A 23,111-nucleotide genomic window follows, 5' to 3' on the forward strand; every position below is an offset into this window, starting at 1 on the left:
CCCAGTTCCAAACTTCCAGCTCAGCACTGTCCCCATGACTTGTCCTACCTGCCTATCTTCTTTTCCACCTATCCACTCCACCCTCCCCTCCCCGACCTATCACCTTCATCCCCTCCCCCACTCACCTATTGTACTCTATGCTACTTTCTCCCCACCCCACCCTCCTCTCACTTATCTCTCCACCCTTCAGGCTCTCTGTATTCCTGATGAAGGGCTTTTGCCTGAAACTGCTCCTCGGATGCTGCCTGAACTGCTGTGCTGTTCCAGCACCACTAATCCAGAATTCTCATAAATACCCTTCTGGTTCACTAATGTCCTTTAGGAAAGGAAATTTGCCATTCTTACCTGGTCAGACCCACAGCAGTGTTGTTGATTCTTAACTACCCTCTGAAACTACCTTCCAGTCCAAGATAGCAGTGGAGTAGGCCTCCTGTGCCAGAACTCATGTGCTCCAAACACTTTACGTTTTCTTTTTTTACCCACTTTTTTTATTTTCCTACCTTGTCCTGAGCTTGGACTGTATTGGCAGCAGTGAGACCCCAGCACATGGACCTTGAGCTGGACCCAGTGAAGGAAGGTGAGCCCCTTTCTGGAGCAAGCACAGGACCTGGAATTGGTGGCTGCCGCATTGACAGAGGTGACATCAGTGAGGTAGGCCCAGCAGCAGATGGGGCCTGAGGATCGGAGACTTCATTGTTGATGGGGTCTGGTGCTGGCGGCGGTGAAGCAGTAGTAGAAAAGCATCATGGCAACATCGATGAGGAGGGCTCAGCAGTGAGAGACGCGACTCTGACACTGGTTTGGCGCAGGAGGCGGCGGTGGACTATCAGCCCAGCGACAAAGATGATGCCTGTGGATCAGCGACTTCAGAGTTTGTTGAGTCCAGTGTAGACAGCGGCAAAGTGGTTGCAGTGGGATGGTGGTGCAGGTGTTGTTGATGGTGATGAGCTGGCTCAGGATTGGTGGACTCTCTTCAAGCTATAGCTTTTTTCCTTATTTTTAAATTATTTAAAATGGCACCATTTCATGGCGACAAATGAAAGCTTTTCACTATTTTATTGAATTCTTGCTGTAAAATACACGTGACAATAAAATCAAAATCAAATGGCCCCAGGAAACCACTCAGATCAAAAGCCATTTATGACTGAGTAATAAATGTTGGCCCAGCCAACGACACCCTCATCCTATGAATGAATTATTAAAAAATACTTGTCATGTAATTAGTTTGGCATAATTTCCCCATTTGCACTATGTTCCATGAGTAACTTGCAGCAATGACTATCAGCTTTTTCACAGTCACTTTCTCGCCAGCCTCACTTGTGATAATAATTACAATAATTCACTAAGATTTTTCTTTTACACATTACTGGTTGAAGACTTTGGATTCTGTTCCCTCAAACAATTAAGCATTCTTAGTCATGTGTGAGACCACACCTAGGAGTTGCAACTGCATTAGCCCATTCACACTAAGTGCATTTATATTTTAATAGACCAAAAAATAGCGACACAGAGTTAGTCCAGATCATCAAACAAGCATCAACACAATTAACTCCATTTGGGAACCACTGTTGTAGGGAAGAAACACACCTTTCAATCAAACAAAACAAAGCAAACATCATCAATACTGCTCCAGTCTCACCAGAAAGGAGAAAAAAAACTTTATGGTAAGTTCCCTGGGGCACAAATGCAAAGCAATCCTTTTGGAGGAAGAGTCGCTGAACCCGAAACGCTAACTCTGATTTCTGTCCACAGATGCTGCCCGACCTGCTGAGCCTTTCCTGCAATTTCAGTTTTTGTTTCTGATTTCCAGCATCTGCAGTTCTTTCAGTTTTTATTTTGCAAAGCAATCAGTATTAATGTGTACACACAGTAGCAGTTTCTTGCCTTGTCTCACATACAAAGTGGTGCCACTCAAGTTAACTCAGTCTAATGGACAGTGAAGGTTATCCAAGAGTACAACAGGATCTTGATCAACTGGGCTAGTTGGCTAAGGAATGGCAGATGGATTAGATAAATTTGAGGTGTTACATATTGATAAGACAAACCAGTTAATGATAGGGCCCTGGGAAGTGTTGTCAAAAAGGGATCTAGGGGTGCAGGTACATAGCTCCAAGAAAGTGGCATCATGGTGGATTGGGTGGTGAAGAAGTTTGGCACTCTGCTTCATTGGTCAGATCGTTGAGTGCAAGAGTAGGGATGTCATGTAAAGGCTGTACAATACATTGGTAAGGCCACATTTCAAATACTAAATACAATTCTGATCACCCAGGTGTAGGAAGGCTGATATTAAACTGGAAAGGATACAAAAATGTTTTACAAGGATGTTACCAACTCTGGAGGCTTTGAACTATAAGGAGAGGCTGGGACATTTTTCCCCTGGAGCATAAAGGGCTGAGGGGTGACCCTAGAAGTTTATGAAATCATCAGGGTCATAGATAAGCTGAATAGCCAAGTTCTTTTCCCCAAGGTAGGGTGTCCTAAACTAGATGGCATAAGTTTAAGGTGAGAGAGGAAAGATTTAAAAGGAATCTGAGGGGCAACGTTTTCACACAGAGAGTGATGCATATATGGAACAAGCTGCTGGAGCAAGTGATAGAGGCGATTACAATTACAGCATTTAAAAGACATTTGCACAGACACACGGATAGAAAAGGTTTAAAGAGATATAGGTCAAATGCAGGCAAATGGGAGTAGTTTAGTTTAGGGAGCATGGTCAGCATGGACAACTTGGGCTGAAGGGTCTGTTTCCGTTCTGTTTGGCTCAATGAGAGAGATGTGTTGCCACACACTTCAACTCTGATCTCCAGTACCTGCAGTCCTCATGTTCTGTCAATGAGAGAGATGTCTAAGTTCCTTTATAGACTATGTTTGATTATTCATAATACAGTGACTGATACAAATAATAATTAAATCACAATACTATACCAGTGAGTGGACCTGATGTCACAAAGTTTTTGTATAATAAGGACTTGTGTGCTATCCTCCCATTGGATAAGAATACAAATTGTTCATTCTTTGTGTACCACACTGATATTATGTAGGTACCATTAGAGTTGTATCATGAAGGATTACTGCCTCCTTGTGTGGCTATTTATATGAAACATTCATCTGTGACTGATTAACAGAAATCTGGAGTGTACTATTATAATGAAAATTGTTCAGACAACTTGGGAAACAAAACTGCCCGGAATATCTAAAGGTGAGTGTTCTATTACTGTCGTTTCCACATTGATTCCTTCAAGTGACTGTTTGATAATGCAAAATTAAACTTCATCGTACATTGTTCCTGTATGTTAATTTGATCAAGAAGACCAGAATTTAAATGTTGAAACCTTGAATGTTATCGCATTGGTTATCACATTGTACAGCTTTTGAGCCAGTAAGTTTCTACTATACATATCTCTAGACAACAGTCTTTCTTTTCCCTTACAGCTTGATTTGCCATTTCTTTTTTCTTGACCTCCAAAATTTCCATGTTACTCCGAACATTAACTATTGACGGTGTTTCTCACGGTAACCAAGACATGCATATGGGTGTGCAATATTAGCAGGGCTTTAGAACTCATGTCAATGTTTGTGATTTTTGAATAACTGTCTCTGAAGACGCTGTTCTGGTAATTAAAATATGTAATTGATCAGGTTAATTGTTATGTAATTACATTGCAATGCAGTGCTATATTTTGTTTGTAGCTCTATAGGATGTTAAATGTCCACCAAACAAAGGTACTGGCTTTAAACATTTTTAAAAGAGCATTTTGAATAAACTTGTAAGGCAGTTAATCTGATTTAAGTAAGGGACTTAGCAGTATTTAGGGGCTAATGGAAAAACACACGAGTGACTCATCATTGATCTGACTATCTTCTAACTTTGTTTCAAAGTGGTGATTTTTGACAGTCCTCCATTGACAAAGGCGCAGCTGGATTCTGATTGTTTTGTAGCTGGTATCTCCCATATCCTTGTTGGGAAAAACATTTAGCCACAGGCACATTGGATTGTATAATGACAAGTGACAGTGTTATGAGTTCTTTCTTATATTGAGCCTTTTGATCATAATAATGTGATCTCATTTTTCAATTCATTTCCTTTGTATTCTGGTTCTTAACCTATTGTAACTTGAAAAACATTACTGCAGTTGCTACAAGTTAAAGAGGAACATAATGCCTGGAACAACATAAGATATGAAAATGACAAAATAAGACTGCAGGTCCTGTTGAATTTAATTTAAGTCAATTATTTATTGGTCATGTAGGAACAGGAATAAACCATTCAATCTTTGAGTGTTTCTTTCATTCAATTAGAATTTGGCTGATCTGTACTTCATTCATTTTTTTATTGTTGCTTGAGGCTATGATACCCTTACCAAACAAAAATCTATTTGTCTCTTGATTTAAAATTTAATTTGACTTTGTATCCCACAGCTTTATGGAAAAGTGAGTTCCAGATTATAATACCATTTCTACGAAAGATGCATCCTGATTTCATTTCTAAATGGTCTAGTTCTAATTTCGAGAATATACCCTTTAGTTCAGCATTTCTCTACTAGAGAAAATTGTTTCTCTGTATCTATTCTGTGAAGTCAATCTGTCATTTAAAATACTTCACTAAATCACTTCTTAACATTCTAAACTTGAGGGAATACAAGCCAAGTTGAACCTCTGTAACCCTTTGAATGCTGATATGCTTCTTACAAAGTACTTAATTCCTGAGATTCTGTGCTCAAAGCTGAAAGCAGTATTTCATGTGAAACCTGTCCACTGATTTAAGTAGGTTTCATGGGAGAGTACCTACTTACTGTAAAATATTCTGTAGCAAAAGATAAATTGTTAAATTTTGGGCAACTAGGATGTCATTTACTTCATCACCAGTAGTTTAAGGTCTGAAGAATGCAAGATATTATTAAAAAGGTCGCATTTGTGCACTTACTGGTGTGCCATAAACCTGTTATTTTGCCTAGCTTTAAACCTAAAGATAGCCTGACAGTAACTTGGATAGGAAATCTGTGGCCTTTTAGTGACATCATGAATGGGAACAGCCGTGAGCAACACTCAATTCATGACATCATTTAAAACCAACAACACCTTGCTCTTTTAACATCGTAAAATATCCCACAGTAAATCACAAGTATATAATCAAAATTTGACAACGAACCACTTGGGAGATATTAGGGCTTATCAAGGAGGTCGGTCTTAAAGAACATTTTCAAGGAGGAAAGAGCAATCTAAGAAGAGAATTCCAGTGTTTTAAGATTGTAGCAGCTGGAAGAATGGCTATCAACGGTGCAGTAATTAAAATCAGGGATGCACAAGAGGTCTGAGGAATGCACATATCCCAGAAGGTTAAAAATGTGGAAACATGATGAATATGCAACACAGGGACGTCCTTTTAGCCCATTGTGTCCCTGCCAATTAGAACAAAACTGTATTACCTTCACCAACTTTACAGTTTTTGTGACCATAGAAAATGGCATTTTGAGTGTTTCCCAGTTTCTTTTGCAAAGCAGTGTTTTTTTTCAAACCAACAGCATTGTCTATCTTTACTACCCTTTCAGGAAGTGAGTTCCAGTTCCTCACCATCCTCTAAGTGACTGAAAGCAATTCTTTTCAATTCCCTTTTAATCTTTTTACAAATTCTTTCAGCTCCCGCTATAATCTTTGGTGGTTTACTTTCCTGCTAGAGGAACTGGTGAGCAGATGTCCAATCCATCAAGACTCTATATAATTCTGTACACTTCAATTCAATCTCTACTCTGTTCCAAAAGACAATAGCCTCAACCTACCTAATCTTCTATAGATAAAAATTTGTATTCTTGGTAACATTTTTGTAAACTCCTCTGTACCCAATGTATTGCAGTCAAATTATTTTTGTAATGTAGCAACTTTAACTATCCTGTAACTGTTTGCTAGCTATGGCAGTTCCTTAGCTTTTGCTTAATCTGTTTTGTACAGTTCTAACAGTGTTCCTGTTCTTTTGTTAATAAAGATAAATATCCTGTATGACTTAACAACCTTAACTGTCCTTCGTGGGTGTTTGGATAGGCACCCCAAATATATCTATTCCACCACATATCTCTGTATCCTACTATTTGTGATATATTCATTTGCTTTGTTTGCATTGCCTCCAACTTCTTGTTGAATGTCATTTATTACTCAGCTGCCAATCTTACCAGTTAGAAATGGTGCTGGGTAAAAAGTTAATGCAAAGGTAAGACTTAGAGATTGGAGTAATAAATAATAGCATGGCTGGATGCAAATCAGGGTTTTGTGATAAAGTGACATTTCCAAATTGTCAAGCTGTAATTGGCAAGTGCTGTAAGAATCAGCATTGGAATCTCAGCTATTTGCAGTATATTATGTGTAGATGATAGATGAAGAGAATGAGAGTAATCTGTCCAAGTTTGCTTGTGATTTTTCAAAGAAGCAAAATGGGACTGTAAGTTGTGAAAGGAAATTTCTTTTCTGGATGTCATATTTTAGAGTTGTTTTTGCTCCTGCAATTTCATGTACCACTTAATTTGTCATTTGGCAGTGTTTTGTGAACTTTGTCCCGCTGTGACCCCATTTCAAGGTTCAAAAATTGCCATGACTGTCAAAAAGCGGGCAGGGGCTAGGGAAAATGGGCTGAGCTCTGTAGCAGCCATCGCTGTTTTGGTTTGCCATTTTGGGAATCCCAGGAGGTGTGAGCTTTTCATGAGATGTCTTCGCATTCATGTTTCAAAAACTTGAGTTTTCTTTCATAGGCTTTTACTTATTACAAGGTGTCGTGTATTATATGAAACCATCACTTAGCACAGGAGAAAGTGAGGTCTGCAGATGCTGGAGATCAAAGGGAAGGTGCCGGGAGTGGTGGTTGGGTCGGTGGGGGGTGTGGATCTGACAAGGGAGTCGCGGAGGGAGTGGTCTCTACGGAAAGCTAGCACATCACTTAGCACAGCCTTTATCAAATGGCAAACAGCCTTTTATTTTACACTGATGGGGCTAAGATAATTCCTACTTGTAAATCAGAAGACTTCTCTAACAATAGAGATTTAAGCAGTTGAAATATTAGTCTACAATGACAGTGATGCTCATACATATTAAAAAGAACTGCAATTTTGGACATCACAACAATGACACATTTTGAAATCTAATTAAGAAATGTAGATCATTGTCACAAGCATATAAGGCCAGCCAACATTCATTCATTCTGTCCCAGAAGGAGCTGAAATCTTTTACAGAACTGTCAGGTTGGGAACTAGGGATACCTCGACTTGATGGAATGTGTTGATTTCAGTTTTAGAAATATCATCACTGAGTGTCTGTCCAGAACAGACTTGCAGGATCAAAGTAGGTGCTAAGCACTAACCATCCAGCAGGATATCTTTCAGAAATGTGTTTATGGTGTTGTTTACTGGAACGACAATACATCTCCGTAAAGTTGTTTTGCTTTAGGCTCTTTGAATGCTTAATATCCAAAAATCATTTTAGCCTCATAATTGCTGTTCATTTCAAAAGCCTCACTTCTTGAAGTGTAGGGTTAATCATTTTGATAGTAAGAATAGAAAAAGCATTTTTGTTTTTGTCAAACTTCTAATATTCATTTTCAAAGAGACTCAAGTGTATTCACACAGGGCATATGAAACGACACCATGTAGGTACATCCAACAGTAAGGAAGGCAAAGGAGTTACAGTGCTAGAATAAGGAAGCCTTGTTATACTTGTACAGGGCTTGATGAGATCACACCTGGAACACAACACATTTTTAGTCTCAATATCTTAGGAATAAAATATTTACCTTGGAAGTGGTTCAATGAATGGTCATTCTATTGGTTTCTGGGATGAGTGAGTTGGCCAATGATGACCCCCTAATTAAATTTGTCCTATACTGTGAAGTTTTTAAGTGATTGCATTGAAATGTGCATGATTCTGAATGAGTGTGGTGTAGAGGCTGTCTCCTCTGGCTGGACAGTCTTATAAATGGTGTCCCAGCCCTAAGATTAAATGTTGACCATTTAGGACATGGATGAGCAGAAATATAATTACTGTGTGTTATGAATCTTTGGAATTCTCTATCCCAGACATTGTGGATGCTCTGTCATTAAGTATGTTCAGGGCTGGCATAGATTGTTTGATGTCTTGCCAGCAAAGGTTGAGGCAGTATGAGGGAAAGTAGAGTTAAAGCAGAAGATCAGCCATACCTGTATTAAATCTGTAATGGGGAACCTTTTTTAAAATAAATCCTTGTTAAAATATACATTGAATAGTTTAAACATCTCATCCTCATTGACCTCACTTGTTACTCCCTCAAAAAAATTGTATTCCGATAAGCCTTACTGTAGCAATTCCATGTGGACAATCCTTGATCAATTGTGCATTTCTGAAGCATTTATACTGTTCCTTGGAACTTTTTTCAATAATTTGACCATTACTCAGATTAGGCTGACTAGGCTGTAATTATTTGTTCTGTACCTTCCTCCTTTTTTAAATAATGGAACATTGGAAATTTTCTACTCATCCAACACCATGCCTGGACCAAGAGATGACTGGAAAAGGGGATAGAGCCTTTGCTCTGTCCTTATTTCTTCTCCTATCTTGGGTCTTGACAGTTTCAAAATTGGTGTCTTGACAGTTTCAAAATTGTTAAACCCCTTGCTGTCTTAGTGTATTTATACCATTCAAAGTTTCTCAATTCTTCTCAACTGTTTTATATGCATTGTTCCCCCAGTTACTGTGAAGATAATTGTGAAATGTTTATTAAGAGCCATGCCTTCTGCCTCTATGTGCAAGTGAACCTTTTTTTGGTTTTCAATGGCTTTACTCTTTCTTTCAATTTTCTGGTGATCATTAGATATTGATAAAACATCATTGGGTTTTCCTTCCTCACAATTCATTTTTACATCCTTCATTTGTTTTTCTAATTTCCTTTTTATTTCACCCTCAAACTTTCAATAGTGTTCGGTGCTCTTGGTACATGACATGACAATTACTTTTTACCTTATTGTATTCCATATGATGTTTGATATCCAAAGAATGTCTTGAGATATGAGCCCCTTGCCTTTTCTTTGGGGAACACATTTGCTTTGAAATGTATGGAATGCCTCATATTTGAAATGCTATTTCAACATTTCCAGAATAGTTGAATGAGAAATGGTGACTCGTCTAAAGTTGTGTACCTGTTCACCCAATGTCCTGTGGAAATTCTGCTGTATGTCACTGAACGCGTGTTCCAGCGAGCTAGATTAATGACCTGAAGAACATTCGTTGAAATCCCTCAATATAACCTATAAGGCTTTTAGTTTATATGAAATGAAATTTGTAGATAAGAGTTAGAAATGCTTACACTCACCAGAAAGGTGTTGAATGATCAAAATCCAGGTGGTTCACGAATATCTTTTAGGCAATTCAACCCACTGTCCTTAGCTAATAGGCTGCTCTAGATTCCAGTCCTTTTAACATGCGTTAAATAGTGGTTAACAAATAGTAAATATTGTATTACTTGTATTATGCGCCACCTAATTGTTGTAACTGATTCCTTTCATGGATTGAAATGTTTTAGAGTCAGAAGCGTAGACCGAAAATGGCTACAGTATTCATTTGACTACAAATAGTGGTAATCTTTGAGACACCTATGTGGAATAAACAAAGACATCTGCACTGAAATTATAATATTTATATAAAGATATTGAAACCCACCAACTAAGTCGGCATCATGAATTTTGCATCTCCTGTTTAATTTCCACATGCATGAAGATTTTGCATATCGAGAGATAAAAATCTTATCTGACAGCTGTTTTGAAAGACAGTGAAGCTAGATTCCAGAAGCAGAGAGAAGCACATGGATCCATAACAACAAAGCTTGTAAGGCTTGTTTTCTCTCCCTCTCCCTGCTTGATCTCTCAGCATTGTGGAAAAATAGTGCCTGGTGACAAAATAAAACTCAGGAGTGCAACCATTCATCAAGATATCAACAGATTCAGCTACAGCTGTGGGTATACATCAATAGTTGACCAAGTGTAACCTTTAACATCTCAAAGATGCTGTGGACTTTGAAATAACGTGGCCTTAATTATCATTGTCCAGACCAGACATACTTCCTTTTAAACTTAACACTTGTGTTTGTGTGGGTTTGATGTCACACTTTTTTCGTGCTGTCAGTCATTTGTAATTTTATAATTCTTATTTGATTTAGTGAAACATTAGCAATTGTTTTCTTCATTTTCTAGTGAGCTATGTTTGAAGTATGATAACTGCGTGCTTAAAAATATTATTGGTTGTCACCGACTGAGGGGTTTTAAAGAGGGAAGGTGATTCATCCGCCTCACCTGGTTGTAACAGAAGTAAGTTGTCAGTTCATCCAGAAATTTGCAACAAATGCTGATCTTACCAATGCTACACATGTTGAGAATGAAGAAAAAGTTCATATTGCCATAATGTATTGCAATAGGGAGATTAGAAGTAGGGTGCATTGTTATAATGTAAATGAACTTGTAGATTATTCACTTGTGATCAAAAATGAAATGTACTGTAGAACACATAAGCATACAGCTAGAAAAAAGAAAATGTGTTATGTTATTCGTGGGTGTCATGAACTAAAATTGTTCCAAACACAGTTCCTTATGCCCTCAGTTCTAGACACCAGCTAATTTGGTGGAGAGAAAGGTGGGTGCCTCAGGTAAACTAGAAATGTTTGAAATTCGAAATTAGCTTAAATCGAATGCATTAATCCATGGCAGTCAAATTAAGTTGCAGACTGCCATCTTATTTTGGTTTTCAATCTACTTTCAGCTCCCTATGCTTCACAGAAAGATTGATCAGTTCATGACTTTTATTTTCTTTTCCCTCCCACTAATCTCCAGTGGCTGAGGGCAAATTTGATTGGGTAAAACTATCGGCAGTGAAAAGCAGTTTAAATGCTGGAAGCAGAAGTGAACATGAGCATTAGGTGTCTACAGTGCAAAACGATTTAAAAGTGAGTCGTTTATTGGAATATAATTGAGAAAATATAGGATTTGCATAATTTTGAGAAAAATTTTAATTTGGAAATATAATTAGTATAAACTTTAAACAACCCCATAGAATTTCAGTGTGATTGCTCATCATGTTAATGATTATATTATCTATTGCTGTCTAAAATTGACCGTGTGATCCTGAATGTGGAATTTATGCTTCGTAATTTACTTGTGTGATAATTACATATTTTATATCACATTTCTGAATTTTACCTGAGAACTGAGAAATAATATTGTCAGTTAAAGAAGGTTGTATGTAATAATTTTCACTTTTTTCACTTTTTTCCACATGTTTTGACTGTAAATGTGTCTAGCGAAAGGAAATTAACAACAGATTACTTGTAGAACTTGTATTTAAAGTAAATTTGTACCATTATTTAGGCTGCAGTGCCAAAAATGGAGCCTGACATGCTGAGTTATGATCAACAAATAGCTGCACACACAGTTCTGAGGAAACATTACTGAGCCCAAACGATTTCTCTCTACAGGTGCTGCCAGACCTGCTGAGCCTTTCCAGCAATTTCCGTTTTTGTTTCTGATTTACAGTATCCACAGGTGTTTTGGTTTTTATGCTTCACACACAATGGCAGTCTGAAGTGTTTTTGATCTGTATTCATAGACTTTCTAGTAAAAGAGTTTTGTAAATGATTGATTATAGCATTGGACTAGCAACCATGAGCTAAAATACCACTGTGGTACAGGAAATCAAATTGATCTGGTGGCTTATTGGCAGTCACCAAAGAATGTAGCCATAAAATCTGCTGGAACCTAGTTTACTCATCAGTGGTGCTTCTAGAACAAGAACCTAATTTGCTTTGTGCATGAATCTTATCTGTGCCACCTGCTTGACTTTTGAAGCCCCACAGAAGCAAAGCAATTAATTATCAAATCTAAAACTTTTAAGGGCAATGAGCCTGAGTAACCAATGCAGCCTTATTACACACTGTGTGGCAAACCTTTACCTCTCCAATTTGCAATAGCTTCACTATAACAGGAAAATTTGAAAACAATACAGGCAGCCAAAATTTAAACTACTTTTCTAACCTTGACAATTGGCAAAGGGCCAACTGTTCCATCAGCTATTTGCTAACGTTAAATATTTAACAAGTATTTGAACAGCAAATGGAGCACTGCAACCAAGTCTGTGTACACAGCTGCAATCTCTACATTGCTGGCCAGGAAACCACAATGATTTATAATGTTGAAAGTTTTAGAATGGAACCTAATTCTATCTGTATGAAACATGATTAGATTCATCAATGTAGTTTCATAAACCTAATATTGTTTGGATCAAAGCTATTTTCCTCTCTCCAGTTTTTCAGACTTAATACAAACTTAAGATCATAGATCATATACAGTATAATTGAGAAAACCATAAGGTTTGCAAGCTTTCATCCTTGCCTCGTTGTAGTCTCAACCTGACGATTTTAAAGGGTTGCTTGAAAATGGCCAGTGATTTGAATGCAAAATTACATCTACTCTCCAAGCACAGAGGGGGAAAAAAAAAATCAATATTTCTTTCCACTTTATATAAATGACGAATCGTATTTGTTTCATTCTTCACTGCGAGAACATTCCTTAACAGTATTTCAGCAAGAAAGCTTCTAATCATCGCCTCATGACATTACCATCGCTCAATCCCCACTATTAACATCCTTGGGTTATTATTGACCAGAAAGTGAACTACACTTGCCACATAAATACTGTGGTTACAAGAACAGATCAGAGGTTGGGATTCTTGCAGGGAGTAACGCATCACCTGACTCCCGAAAATCTGTCCATGATTTACAAGAGACAGGTTGGGGTATGAGTGCAGCTCTAACAGAACTCAAGAAACGATATAGGTTTGCTTGCTGAGCTGGAAGGTTCATTTTCAGACATTATGTCACCATACTAGGTAACATCTTCAGTGAGTCTCTGAGTGAAGTACTGGTCGTGCAGCCTGCTTTCTATTTATATGTTTGAGTTTCCTTGGATGGGCGATGTCATTTCCTGTGGTGACATCATTTCCTATGGTGATGTCATTTCCTGCTCTTTTTCTCAGGGGGTGGTAAATGGGATCCAAGTCAATGTATTTGTATATAGAGTTCCAGTTGGAATGCCATGCTCCTAGGAATTCTCGTGCGTGTCTCTGTTTGGCTTGTCCTAGGATGCATGTGTTGTCCCAGTCGAAGTGGTGTCCTTCCTCATCCATATGTAAGGATACGAGTGAGATTGGGTCAAGTCATTTTGTGGCTAGTTGATCATGTATCCTGGTGGCTAGTTTTCTGCCTATTTGTCCAATGTAGTGTTTGTTACAGTTCTTGCAAGTATCGTCAAGCTAGTGGACCTTTGCGTTACCTCCCACTTCACCTTCAACAACAAAATCTACAGACAAACCAACGGAACACCTATGGGATCTCCGATATCAGGTTTCTTAGCAGAGGCACTAATGTAGAGATTCGAACAGACTCTTGTAAATGACATTAGTTTTGCTGGTTGTCTGTATAGGGTCTTTCAAGTTCATTAGCTGCTGTTTTAGTGTGTTGGTGGGTTTGTGGGCTACCATGATGCCAAGGGGTCTGAGAAGTCTGGAAGTCATTTCAGAGATGTCTTTGATGTAGGGGAGAGTGGCTAGGGTTTCTGGATTTGTTTTGTCTGCTTGTTTGGATTGTTGCTCAGAAATTGGCGGACTGTGTTCATTGGGTACCCGTTCTTTTTGAATACACTTTATAAGTGATTTTCCTCTGCTCTTTGTAGTTTCTCTGTGCTGCAGTGTGTGGTGTCTCATTGAAATAATGTTCTGATGCAGCTTCGTTTGTGGGTGTTGGGATGATTGCTTCTGTTGTTCAATATTTGGTCTGTATGTGGTGTTTTCCTGTCAATGCTGGTTTGAAGTTCCCCATTGGCTGTTCGCCCTACTGCGACGTCTAGGAATGGCATTTGTTGTTTTCCTGCTCTTTAGTGAATTTTATGCCAGTAAGGATATTATTAATGGTCTTGAAGGTTTCATCTAATTTGTTTCGTTTAGTGATGACAAAGGTGTCATCCATGTGGCGGACCCAAAGTTTGGGTTGGATGATTGGCAGAGTTGTTTGTTCGAGTCTCTGCGTTAGTGCCTCTGCTAAGAAACCTGATATCGGAGATGCCATGGGTATTCCATTGGTTTGTCTATAGATTTTGTTGTTGAAGGTGAAGTGAGTGGTAATGCAAAGGTCAACTAGCTTGACAATACTGTCTTTACTGATGAAGTTGGTGGTATTTGGTGTATGTGCCTTTGGTTCTTCTAATAATGTAGTCAGTTGTTTCCTTGGCCAGGTTGATGTTGATGAATGTGAACAGGGCTGTTATGTCAAAGGAGACCATTATTTCATTCTCTTCTATCTTAGTGTCTTTGGTCTTCAGGAATTCTTGGATGGAGTGGCATGAGTCTTCTACTAAGTGTTTTAGTCTTTCGGGAATCAAGAAACTTGACATCATCCAGGCAAAAGTAGTCCTCTTAATTGGTACCACACCATTAAACAATGACGTTCTCCACAGCTAGCTCACATCAGCAGCAGTATGTACTCTCTGCAAGATACACTGCAGAAAGGCTCCTTAAACAGCAGCTTCTAAACTGACGACCATTGCTGTCTCGAACGACAAGGGCAGCAGATGCATGGGAGCACCAATGCTTGCAAGTTCCCCGCCAAGCTGTTTAGCAATCTTACTTGGAAATGCATCACTCTTCCTTCACTGTTGCTGGGTCATAGTACTAGAGCTCCCTCCCTAACAGCATTCTGGGCACACCTGTATCAAATGCAGTGGTTCAAGAAGGCAGCTCACCACTACCTTCTCAAGGGCATTTAGGATTGGGCAATGCCCAAGCCAATGAAGCCCACAATCTTTCACTTGAAGTTGATACCCAATTTTTAGCAGGTTATTATTAACAAATAACTACAATGAAAATTATTGTGAAAGAATATTATAGGAGCTAAATTGAATAGCCCTTGGAAAAAAAATGAAATCATGATAGACATGACCTTTAAAGCAGCATGAAGTTTGTGCTGCTGCTGGCTCGATTGAAAAATATCAGCCTGTAGCCACTGCTAACCAAACTGTACGTTGAGTGGATGCATCAGCATGAGACCAATATTGAATTATTAGCAGCAGCACTTAAAAGCTAGCCTGCACCTTGTAAAGAGGAGGTGCATTGTAGCAGGAGTTGGTGCTTATCATTGTGAAAGAGGATCTGACATGGAATAGAGTAAGTATTGAAACAGGAGAAAGAAAGCAGGCTGCAAGGTTTTTTTACATGCAACATTTGAGATTTTGGTGGAAACGGGGAGGAAAGATATATTCTTGCTGTAAGAGGATATATTGAGAAATAGGAATATTGGAGAACAATATGAGGAGTTAATCACAAAGATATGGATAAAATGGTCAGGATCAATAAACATATCTTCAAATGCTTTATTGCAGCATTTCCAATTGTAGCCATGGTCACTCCTTAATTTATCACAGTCTCATCACTGGCCGACTGTAAATTTTTATCAATTGGACTTCATACCTAATATTTCTATGCTTCACCTCATCCTCACGCACTTAGCAGTGCTGCAATACTCATGTCCACAACACACAAGTATCTCTTACTGACAGCTATTCAATCACAAGAGCCAGATCAACCAGATTGCCTGATGTACACTGACGCACTTGCTGCTCTTTTGCAGGGCAAGGTGGCATATAACTGGAGGCCTAAGTTCTATCTAGGAGGGATATTTTGGTTTGCATGTTCTGAACCCTATAGAGGAGGTGGTGTTTGCGGCACCCGCTACCGAATACATGGCCAGCGACAGATCTGAAACCATTTAAGATGACTGTATTCTTGCACCTAATCCTCTTCATATTCCACTTACCCTTTATCATTAGTGATCTTCTGGTTTTCAAGTTGCAAATGGTATAAGTAGCACCTCTAGCTTCCCTACTCCCTATATTTCAGCTTTACTTTGTATTTTTTACTTTTTGGATACACCAAAGGTACAGCCTGGACAGGCAATGATGCAACACCAAGATGGCAGTGATGATAAAGACATAGCACTGTCAGTTTATTTCACACATGTGGCCATCAAATCAAATACCAACAGTATATGGTTGTAATAAATTATCCCTCATAGGTGACTCCTATGCCCCTCCCACCCAATCAAATTCCAGATGAGAAGGAAGGAGAAAGGGCCTCATCCCACCGCCTCTGGAATTCTCTTAGTAGGGAGCTGGAAACTCACCATATAGGGCAACGACACAACAAATCCTGATCAAGGGACTAAAATCAGGAGGGAGGCAGGTAATTTACCTCCCTGCATCTATCCGCCCTTGCAGTCAATCCTCCTTACTGACTCTCCCTTCCTGGGATCTCCTGTCAGACTCCACTTGTGTCACTTCCATGGCTGCAATATTGACCCTGATGGAAGACTGAGCACAAAAATGGTAGTGGATTATTGATCCTAGTGGTACTGAACAGTTTCCAGCCTATGATTGGCTAGAAGCACTGAGATCCTCACTATGTACTTGGTTTGAAAACCAAGAAAGCCTGCAACTATTTGGGTAAGTGGATGTGCCCCTATCACGATCCTTAAATTCTGCCTTCTCAGTAACGTAGAGACACAGTGTGTGTGTGGTGCGGCACTGGAAACCAATAGGTGATAGTCAGTGCAAAATAAATAGTGGTTATTAGTTGGAGCAGTCACCTCCAAATTGGCCCTGCTGGTTTCAGATTTGTGTTATGTGCATATTGACATCGCATTCTGCCTGCTCTGCAAGGATACATTAAACATGCAGTGAACGAATGTCTGGGCCTCCACCAGTGTGGCATCCTTTACAATTAGTTCCACAGGGATGGATACATCATGGAAGATGTATTGAAACTCCAAAGCACAATCGATGTTACCCAAAGTATAAGTGCTAACAAGACCATTCTCTCCCTTAATATTTCAGTTGAAGTGGCATCTTCATTACTGTATAATTATTGGTTCCAATATAACTATACTCCATATAATCCAATAGATTCAATCAGATGACAATAATGCCTGTCTCTTCCTCTGTCTTGTCTCAGGATAGATTTCCAGTTTTCTTGATTAGATTTCTAGTTTTTTACAGAAATCCAACGTGCAGAAGCTTATACTGCTGTTGGCGGCATTTGAAACACTTGTTTTATCTGTTGGAATGTGAACTGTGCCCAGTGACAGCAAATTCCTATCATCTGAAAGGTAGTGAGATTTAAAAGTATTTTTGAAATCTGTTTGGGTGCAGGCACGAAAATTTTAAGGTTAAGCTGTGCTGAATGCTAACAAGAAGAAGCAGATAGAGCTGCTTTACTGAAAATCTGTTGTCAAGTTCTACTGATGCTTGATCAGACTCTAGCAGCGATACTGTGTTCAGCTTTGGGCACCAAACATCTGAAGGTTAAAACATTCCACCTCAACAGGTTAGTCAACCTCTTTGAAGGGTGCGTCTGGGATAATGGTTTATCTTTTCCATCTTACATTATTACTATAACCTTTTCAAGCTGAAATGTGAAATTCCATTTAGGACTGTGGACTTTTCAGCTGTGTTTCCTAATAATAGAATCCTCCTAATAACTACTCATCTTGTCAATTTTATTACTACACCCCAATTAACCAATTGCTACACAATGCCATGTGCTACTCAGTTTCTCTCATCGGTGTTCCCATCTTTGCTTAAAGTAAGTCCCTTAATGAAAACCACAGCTTATTTACACAGAAATCTAATTAGGTAAAACACAATTTAACATCCTTTGGAGGAGCTGGTGTTGGACTGGGGTGGACAAAGTTAAAAATTGCACAACACTTTTCAGTAAAGCAGCTATATCTGCTTTTTGAAGCTACTGCCTCCAAATAAACCTGGTGCTGTGAGATTTTATAACAATTTAACATGCTTTTCTTATTTTACTTCAGCATAACATTATTTGTCTATGAAGGGCAAATTTTCAAATATCTGTCTGAACATGTGCAAAGATCATGTTGACAGAAATTAGAAGTCCTTAACTATTGACCTAAGACCCTAAGCATTAAGAAGAGTAAGCTACATGAGCTGAATACAGATTATAAGTGAAGGAGATGTTCATGCTTTTCAATGGGATCCAGGATTTCATAAAAGATCAGATATATTTTAAGTCTGCTGTGAGGAATAAATGTTTAATAATTGACAGTGAATAAGAGTTATTATCTATATTCTCGCAGGTCTTTCAAAATAATTCAGAAAAGCAGTTTTGATGCAGAAAAACTTCATGGAAAAACCTGAGGAATTTAGGTAAGAATTGTTCTTAATGTGTTGACTTGTGAAACAGCCCCACATATGTAATTTTTTAAAAAAATCTATTCTTTAGTAACTAAAGCTGCTGAGTAAATTTAACTCCACTTGCACTTGTTATAGAGTTCATAATTAGTGGCTATAGTGAGAAAACGTTGATTTAAAAAAAATTAGATATCAGATTGGTTTGCAGAGGTGAAATCATCTTAGCTCATATAAATCAAATGAATAATTGACTTATAATCTAAGAAGAAATGGAATTTTAATTTGTTTTTCTAAACATTTCTGATATGAATAGGTTACAAGATATCAGTAGGACTTTTTTTCGTGAGTGGGCACCAGGTGTATGTTAAACAGAATATTCCTCTTGCTAGATATATCTACAAATGACCTTCAAATGCCAGAGCATATTTAACTTGCATAAATTTTCCAATTTACTGACCTTGGATGGGAGATATTTTTGAAGGATTGAGTTTCCAAATTCTGTCAGCTCGAGTATAAATCTCATCCTAATGAAGAGGGATAAATGTATATATCAATGTTTCCTTTTGATGAAAGAATAGAGATGCTCTATGGACCCCAGTATTGTTTCAAATGTTCACTTTTTTTTCTCTCTTCCCAAATCTTAATGTCAAAAATTGAAGACCAATTGTGCATGATCGCAAGAACACAAAGATAATTTTGTGTTCTGCCACAGTAAGGAGTGTTTAATTAGAAAAGTTTGAATCCAGCGAGTTTTTAATAATTACTCCATTGAAGTAAATATGTTCATACTTTTTTTTGGAATAATATGCTGAAGGTACACTGATGCTTTATTGATCTACAGTTATATTTATTTTCCATAAATGTGAAGCAGCAATATTTCTTAGTTATTTGTTACACATATTTGGAGATTTAATTTCAAGTGTCTTGTACTGTCTCTGATATGTAGCACAAAGGGGTTCATTATCTAAAAACATCAGTATAAGAAAGAGAAATTGTAAATATTAAATTTTAAAACAAATATTAGGATTTAATTTGAAGTATATTCTATGAGACTACTTTCTTAGAATATTAAATTGGAGATCATCTTAAAAAAAACCTAAGATAAAAACTGTTAATAACTTAAATGCCAGATAATGTTTTCAAGACAGGAGACAAGCAGAAACGTTGACATTTACTCTGTTCTTGCCTTTGTGCACAATTGGCTTTTTCATTATAGGTGAGACTGACAGATCATGCAGTCGTCAGGGCACCGATTTCGGGATGTTGACCATCATCCTCTGCTGAGCTCCGAAGATGACTTTGAGTGCTCGTCAGGAAATGTGGAAGCCGTGGATCGGATCTGGTTTATTCGTGATGGATGTGGAATGGTCTGCGCTGTCATAACCTGGCTACTGGTTTTATATGCAGACTTTGTTGTGACATTTGTAATGCTGTTGCCTTCCAAAGACTACTGGTACTCACTGATAAATGGCATTGTATTTAATAGTCTGGCAGTGCTGGCTCTTTCATCCCATCTGAGAACAATGTTGACAGACCCAGTAAGTACATACGGAATGAAAATAGATTATATTGTATCAAATAAACTCAATTGAAATATTAACAGTTATTGCTATATTCAAACTTTGTTGCAGATGCCTTCAAATAAAATGGTGTTCAGTTGTACATATTGAGGGATTACGATCTTGATGTATGTCAGGTTCATTGATTTCAGCTTCAGAAGTATTGGGGAGACTAAAATCAACATCTGTATGGATACAAGTGTCAGCTTTCTCTTTCATATTGACAGCTAGCCACTTGTGTTTGTGTACATAAATTTACTAACATTAAGGCAGTTGGCCTTTCCATCTGCTTTCACATATAAAGAATGATGCCCTAGGCAAGTAACCAATAATGGAGCCATAACTTGAGAATAAGTCAGTGATTTTGGTGATTTTGTAGTGATTGGGGAAAAGGAGCGGTTAAAAAGGAGATGATTTTGCTGGTTTTTATTACCACTCTCTGCTTGCATGGTCATTTTCAGGGAGCTATGGCCTTGAACCCTAAGATCCTTCGGTACACCAATGCTGTTCGGAGACCTGCCATTAACTGTATACTTTTCCTTAACATTTGATCTCCCAAAGTGCAGCTTATCACACTTGTCCTGATTAAACTCTATCTGCCATTTCTCTGCCCATATCTGCAACTGATCTATATCCTACTGTTTCCTTTGACAACCTTCTACATTATCCACAACTCCACCAATCTTTGTATCATCTGCAAATTTACTAATCCACTCAACTATGTTTTCATATAAGTCATTTCTATATATATATATCATAAACAGCAGAGGTCCTAGTACGGATCCGTGTGGAACACCGCTAGTTGTGGGCCTCCAGTCTGATAAACACCCTTCCTCCACTACCCTCTGTCTCCTATGGACAAGCCAATTCTGAATCCATGCGGCCAAGTCTCCATGGATCCCATACATCTTAATCTTCTAGATGAGCCTGCCATGAGGGACCTTGTCAAAAGTCATACTAAAATTACTGTAAACAACATCCACTGCTCTACCCTCATTGATCATCTTGAACCCTTGAAAAATTCACTAGGAGAAATGGGGACTGCAGATGCTGGAGATCAGAGCTGGAAAATGTGTTGCTGGAAAAGCGCAGCAGGTCAGGCAGCATCAAAGGAGCAGGAGAATCGACGTTTCGGGCATAATTCCTGAAGAAGGGCTTATGCCCGAAACATTGATTCTCCTGCTCCTTGGATGCTGCCTGACCTGCTGCGCTTTTCCAGCAACACATTTTTCAGCCCTCAAAAAATTCAATCAAGTTAGTAAGGAATGGTCTGCCCTGCACAAAGCCATGCTGACTCTCACTAATTAGGTCATGCTTTGCCAAATGTGCGTAAATCCTATCCCTAAGAATTCTCTCCAAAAGTTTCCCAACCATCGATTTGAAATTCACCGGTCTATAGTTTCTTGGATTATCCCTTGAACAGAGGAACAATATTCGCTACTCGCCAGTCCTCTGGGACCTCTCCAATGGCTAACAAGGAGACAAAGATCTTGGTCATGGCCCCAGAAATCTCCTCTCTTGCTTCTCTTAGTAACCTGGGCTAGATACCATTGAGCCCTGGGGACTTATTCACTTTAATGCTCTTCAAGAGATCCAATGCCACTTCTTTCTTGATCTCAAAATGGCCTAGCATATTTGCATGCCCCAAACAAATCTCACCTACATTCTCAGCTTCCAAGCACAGATTCCTTCCTTTATCCTTGAGTAATCCTGCCTTCTTCCTAGTTATCCTCTTGTTTTTAATGTATCTGTAGAATGCCTTGGGCTTCTGTTTAACCCTACTTGCCAACATTATTTCATGGCCACTTCTTGCTCTCCTAATTCCCTGCTTGAATGCATTCCTTATAATCCTCAAAGGCCTAGTCTGATTTTAGCTTCCCAAACATTACATATTCTTCCTTCTTCCTTTTGACTAAATTCACAATCTCCCTCGTCATCCAAGTGTCCCTTACCTTGCCCTCCTTAGCCTTCCTCCTTATTGGAACATGCTGGTCTTGAACTCTTATCAGCAGGTCTTTAAACAATTCACATGTGTCAAATATAGGCTTGCCTGATATTGTCTGCTTCCAATTATTGCTCCCTAGCTCTTGCTTTATCCTGACGTAATTTCCCTTACCCCCATTTAGTACCGCCCCGCAAGATCCTGACTTGTCCTTGTTCATAATTCGTTTCAATGTTTATTCACAGTATTCAGGTTAATAATTTCAGTGAATCAGTAAATATTTGTTTGCTTGCTTTGTTGATTATCAAGCAAACTCAAGAATAATCAGACTGCTATTGTTCTGATATGGATTTAAATTTTCTCAACTTTTTAATTTGATGTAAACAGTATATACTTCTATTACAATCCCCAGAGTCACTAAGAACTTTTAAATGATATTTGAATTTTCAGTGGCTGACTGAAAAGGATCACACAATAAGATTTCAAGTCTTAAGACTTTAATGGCAGCAAATAAAATAATAAGCAAAACAAAGCAAAAGTAGTATTGACTGAACAGATTAAGGTTACTTATGTTCTAAACTACTAGCTTTTGAAAAAAACTGTGAATCTCGTGCCGCAGTTATATTTTTCTCATCCATGAATTTAACACACAATTCTTTCAGAACCTGTTCAAAGCTAATCCCACCACCTGTGGCCCGCTTTTTCCTTTTGCAGCCGGTATGTTCTAACCCCAGAAATACCTTTTGCTGTATTGTCCACACTAAAGATTCCATTTCTCTATCCTAAGCTGGGCAAATGTTCAAATCTCCTTCAGTATCTCTAAAACTTAATTTCTTGAATCTGTGTATAACCTCTCACCTGCATTGGGAGAGCCGGCCTCATTACCCATGTTTTCAGGGGTCTGTCCCTTATTCTTTAGACTGCTTTGTGTCTGAGAGTTTCAGGGATATTTTACAAAACCTGAATATCAAAAATCCAATGCCTTGTTATGAATTCTTTCCTTCTCAAAGCCCATCTCCATTGCAATGTAAATCACACATGTTTTATATCTAGAGGGAAAAGGGGTTTTGGTGGGTTACTCTTCGGAGGGTCGGTGTGGACCTGTTGGGCCAAAGGGCCTGTTTCCACACTGTAGAAATCTAATCTAATCTAGAAATGCTAATTAGTTCTCATCTACCTTCTCAACTCCACTCTGCTTTGAGTGAAATCAACAGTTTAATATACTACTTTTCCCAAAGCCTAACATTCCTAAAATTTCCTTTAGTTTTTTAGAGACTAATATCTGTCCAAAGTCTGAACAGACACTTGTTCATTCTTGTGGACAATGACACATCTTGCATCATCATCTCAGCAAAT

The 23,111-nt window shown here is 38.5% G+C and overlaps 1 protein-coding gene across 5 annotated transcripts in view; it reads left to right on the top strand.

The window, feature by feature from the left end:
• Positions 1 to 23,111, top strand: part of zdhhc7 (zinc finger DHHC-type palmitoyltransferase 7) — a 70,820-nt gene that overhangs the window by 17,847 nt on the left and 29,862 nt on the right. The window contains exons 2-4 of one of the 5 annotated variants that reach the window (XM_043706629.1): positions 10,200 to 10,313; positions 18,200 to 18,269; positions 19,471 to 19,792. In XM_043706629.1, coding sequence (XP_043562564.1) covers positions 19,487 to 19,792 — 306 coding nt within the window. In that variant the 5' untranslated portion in view covers positions 10,200 to 10,313; positions 18,200 to 18,269; positions 19,471 to 19,486. Of the gene's footprint in view, positions 1 to 10,199; positions 10,314 to 17,096; positions 17,207 to 17,249; positions 17,425 to 18,199; positions 18,270 to 19,470; positions 19,793 to 23,111 lie in introns of those variants that run through there. The other 4 variants (XM_043706630.1, XM_043706631.1, XM_043706632.1 and 1 more) reach the window with 4 other exon arrangements.

The sequence above is a fragment of the Chiloscyllium plagiosum genome, chromosome 17 (assembly GCF_004010195.1).
Source record: "Chiloscyllium plagiosum isolate BGI_BamShark_2017 chromosome 17, ASM401019v2, whole genome shotgun sequence".
In the NCBI taxonomy this organism is placed as follows: Eukaryota; Metazoa; Chordata; class Chondrichthyes; order Orectolobiformes; family Hemiscylliidae; genus Chiloscyllium; species Chiloscyllium plagiosum.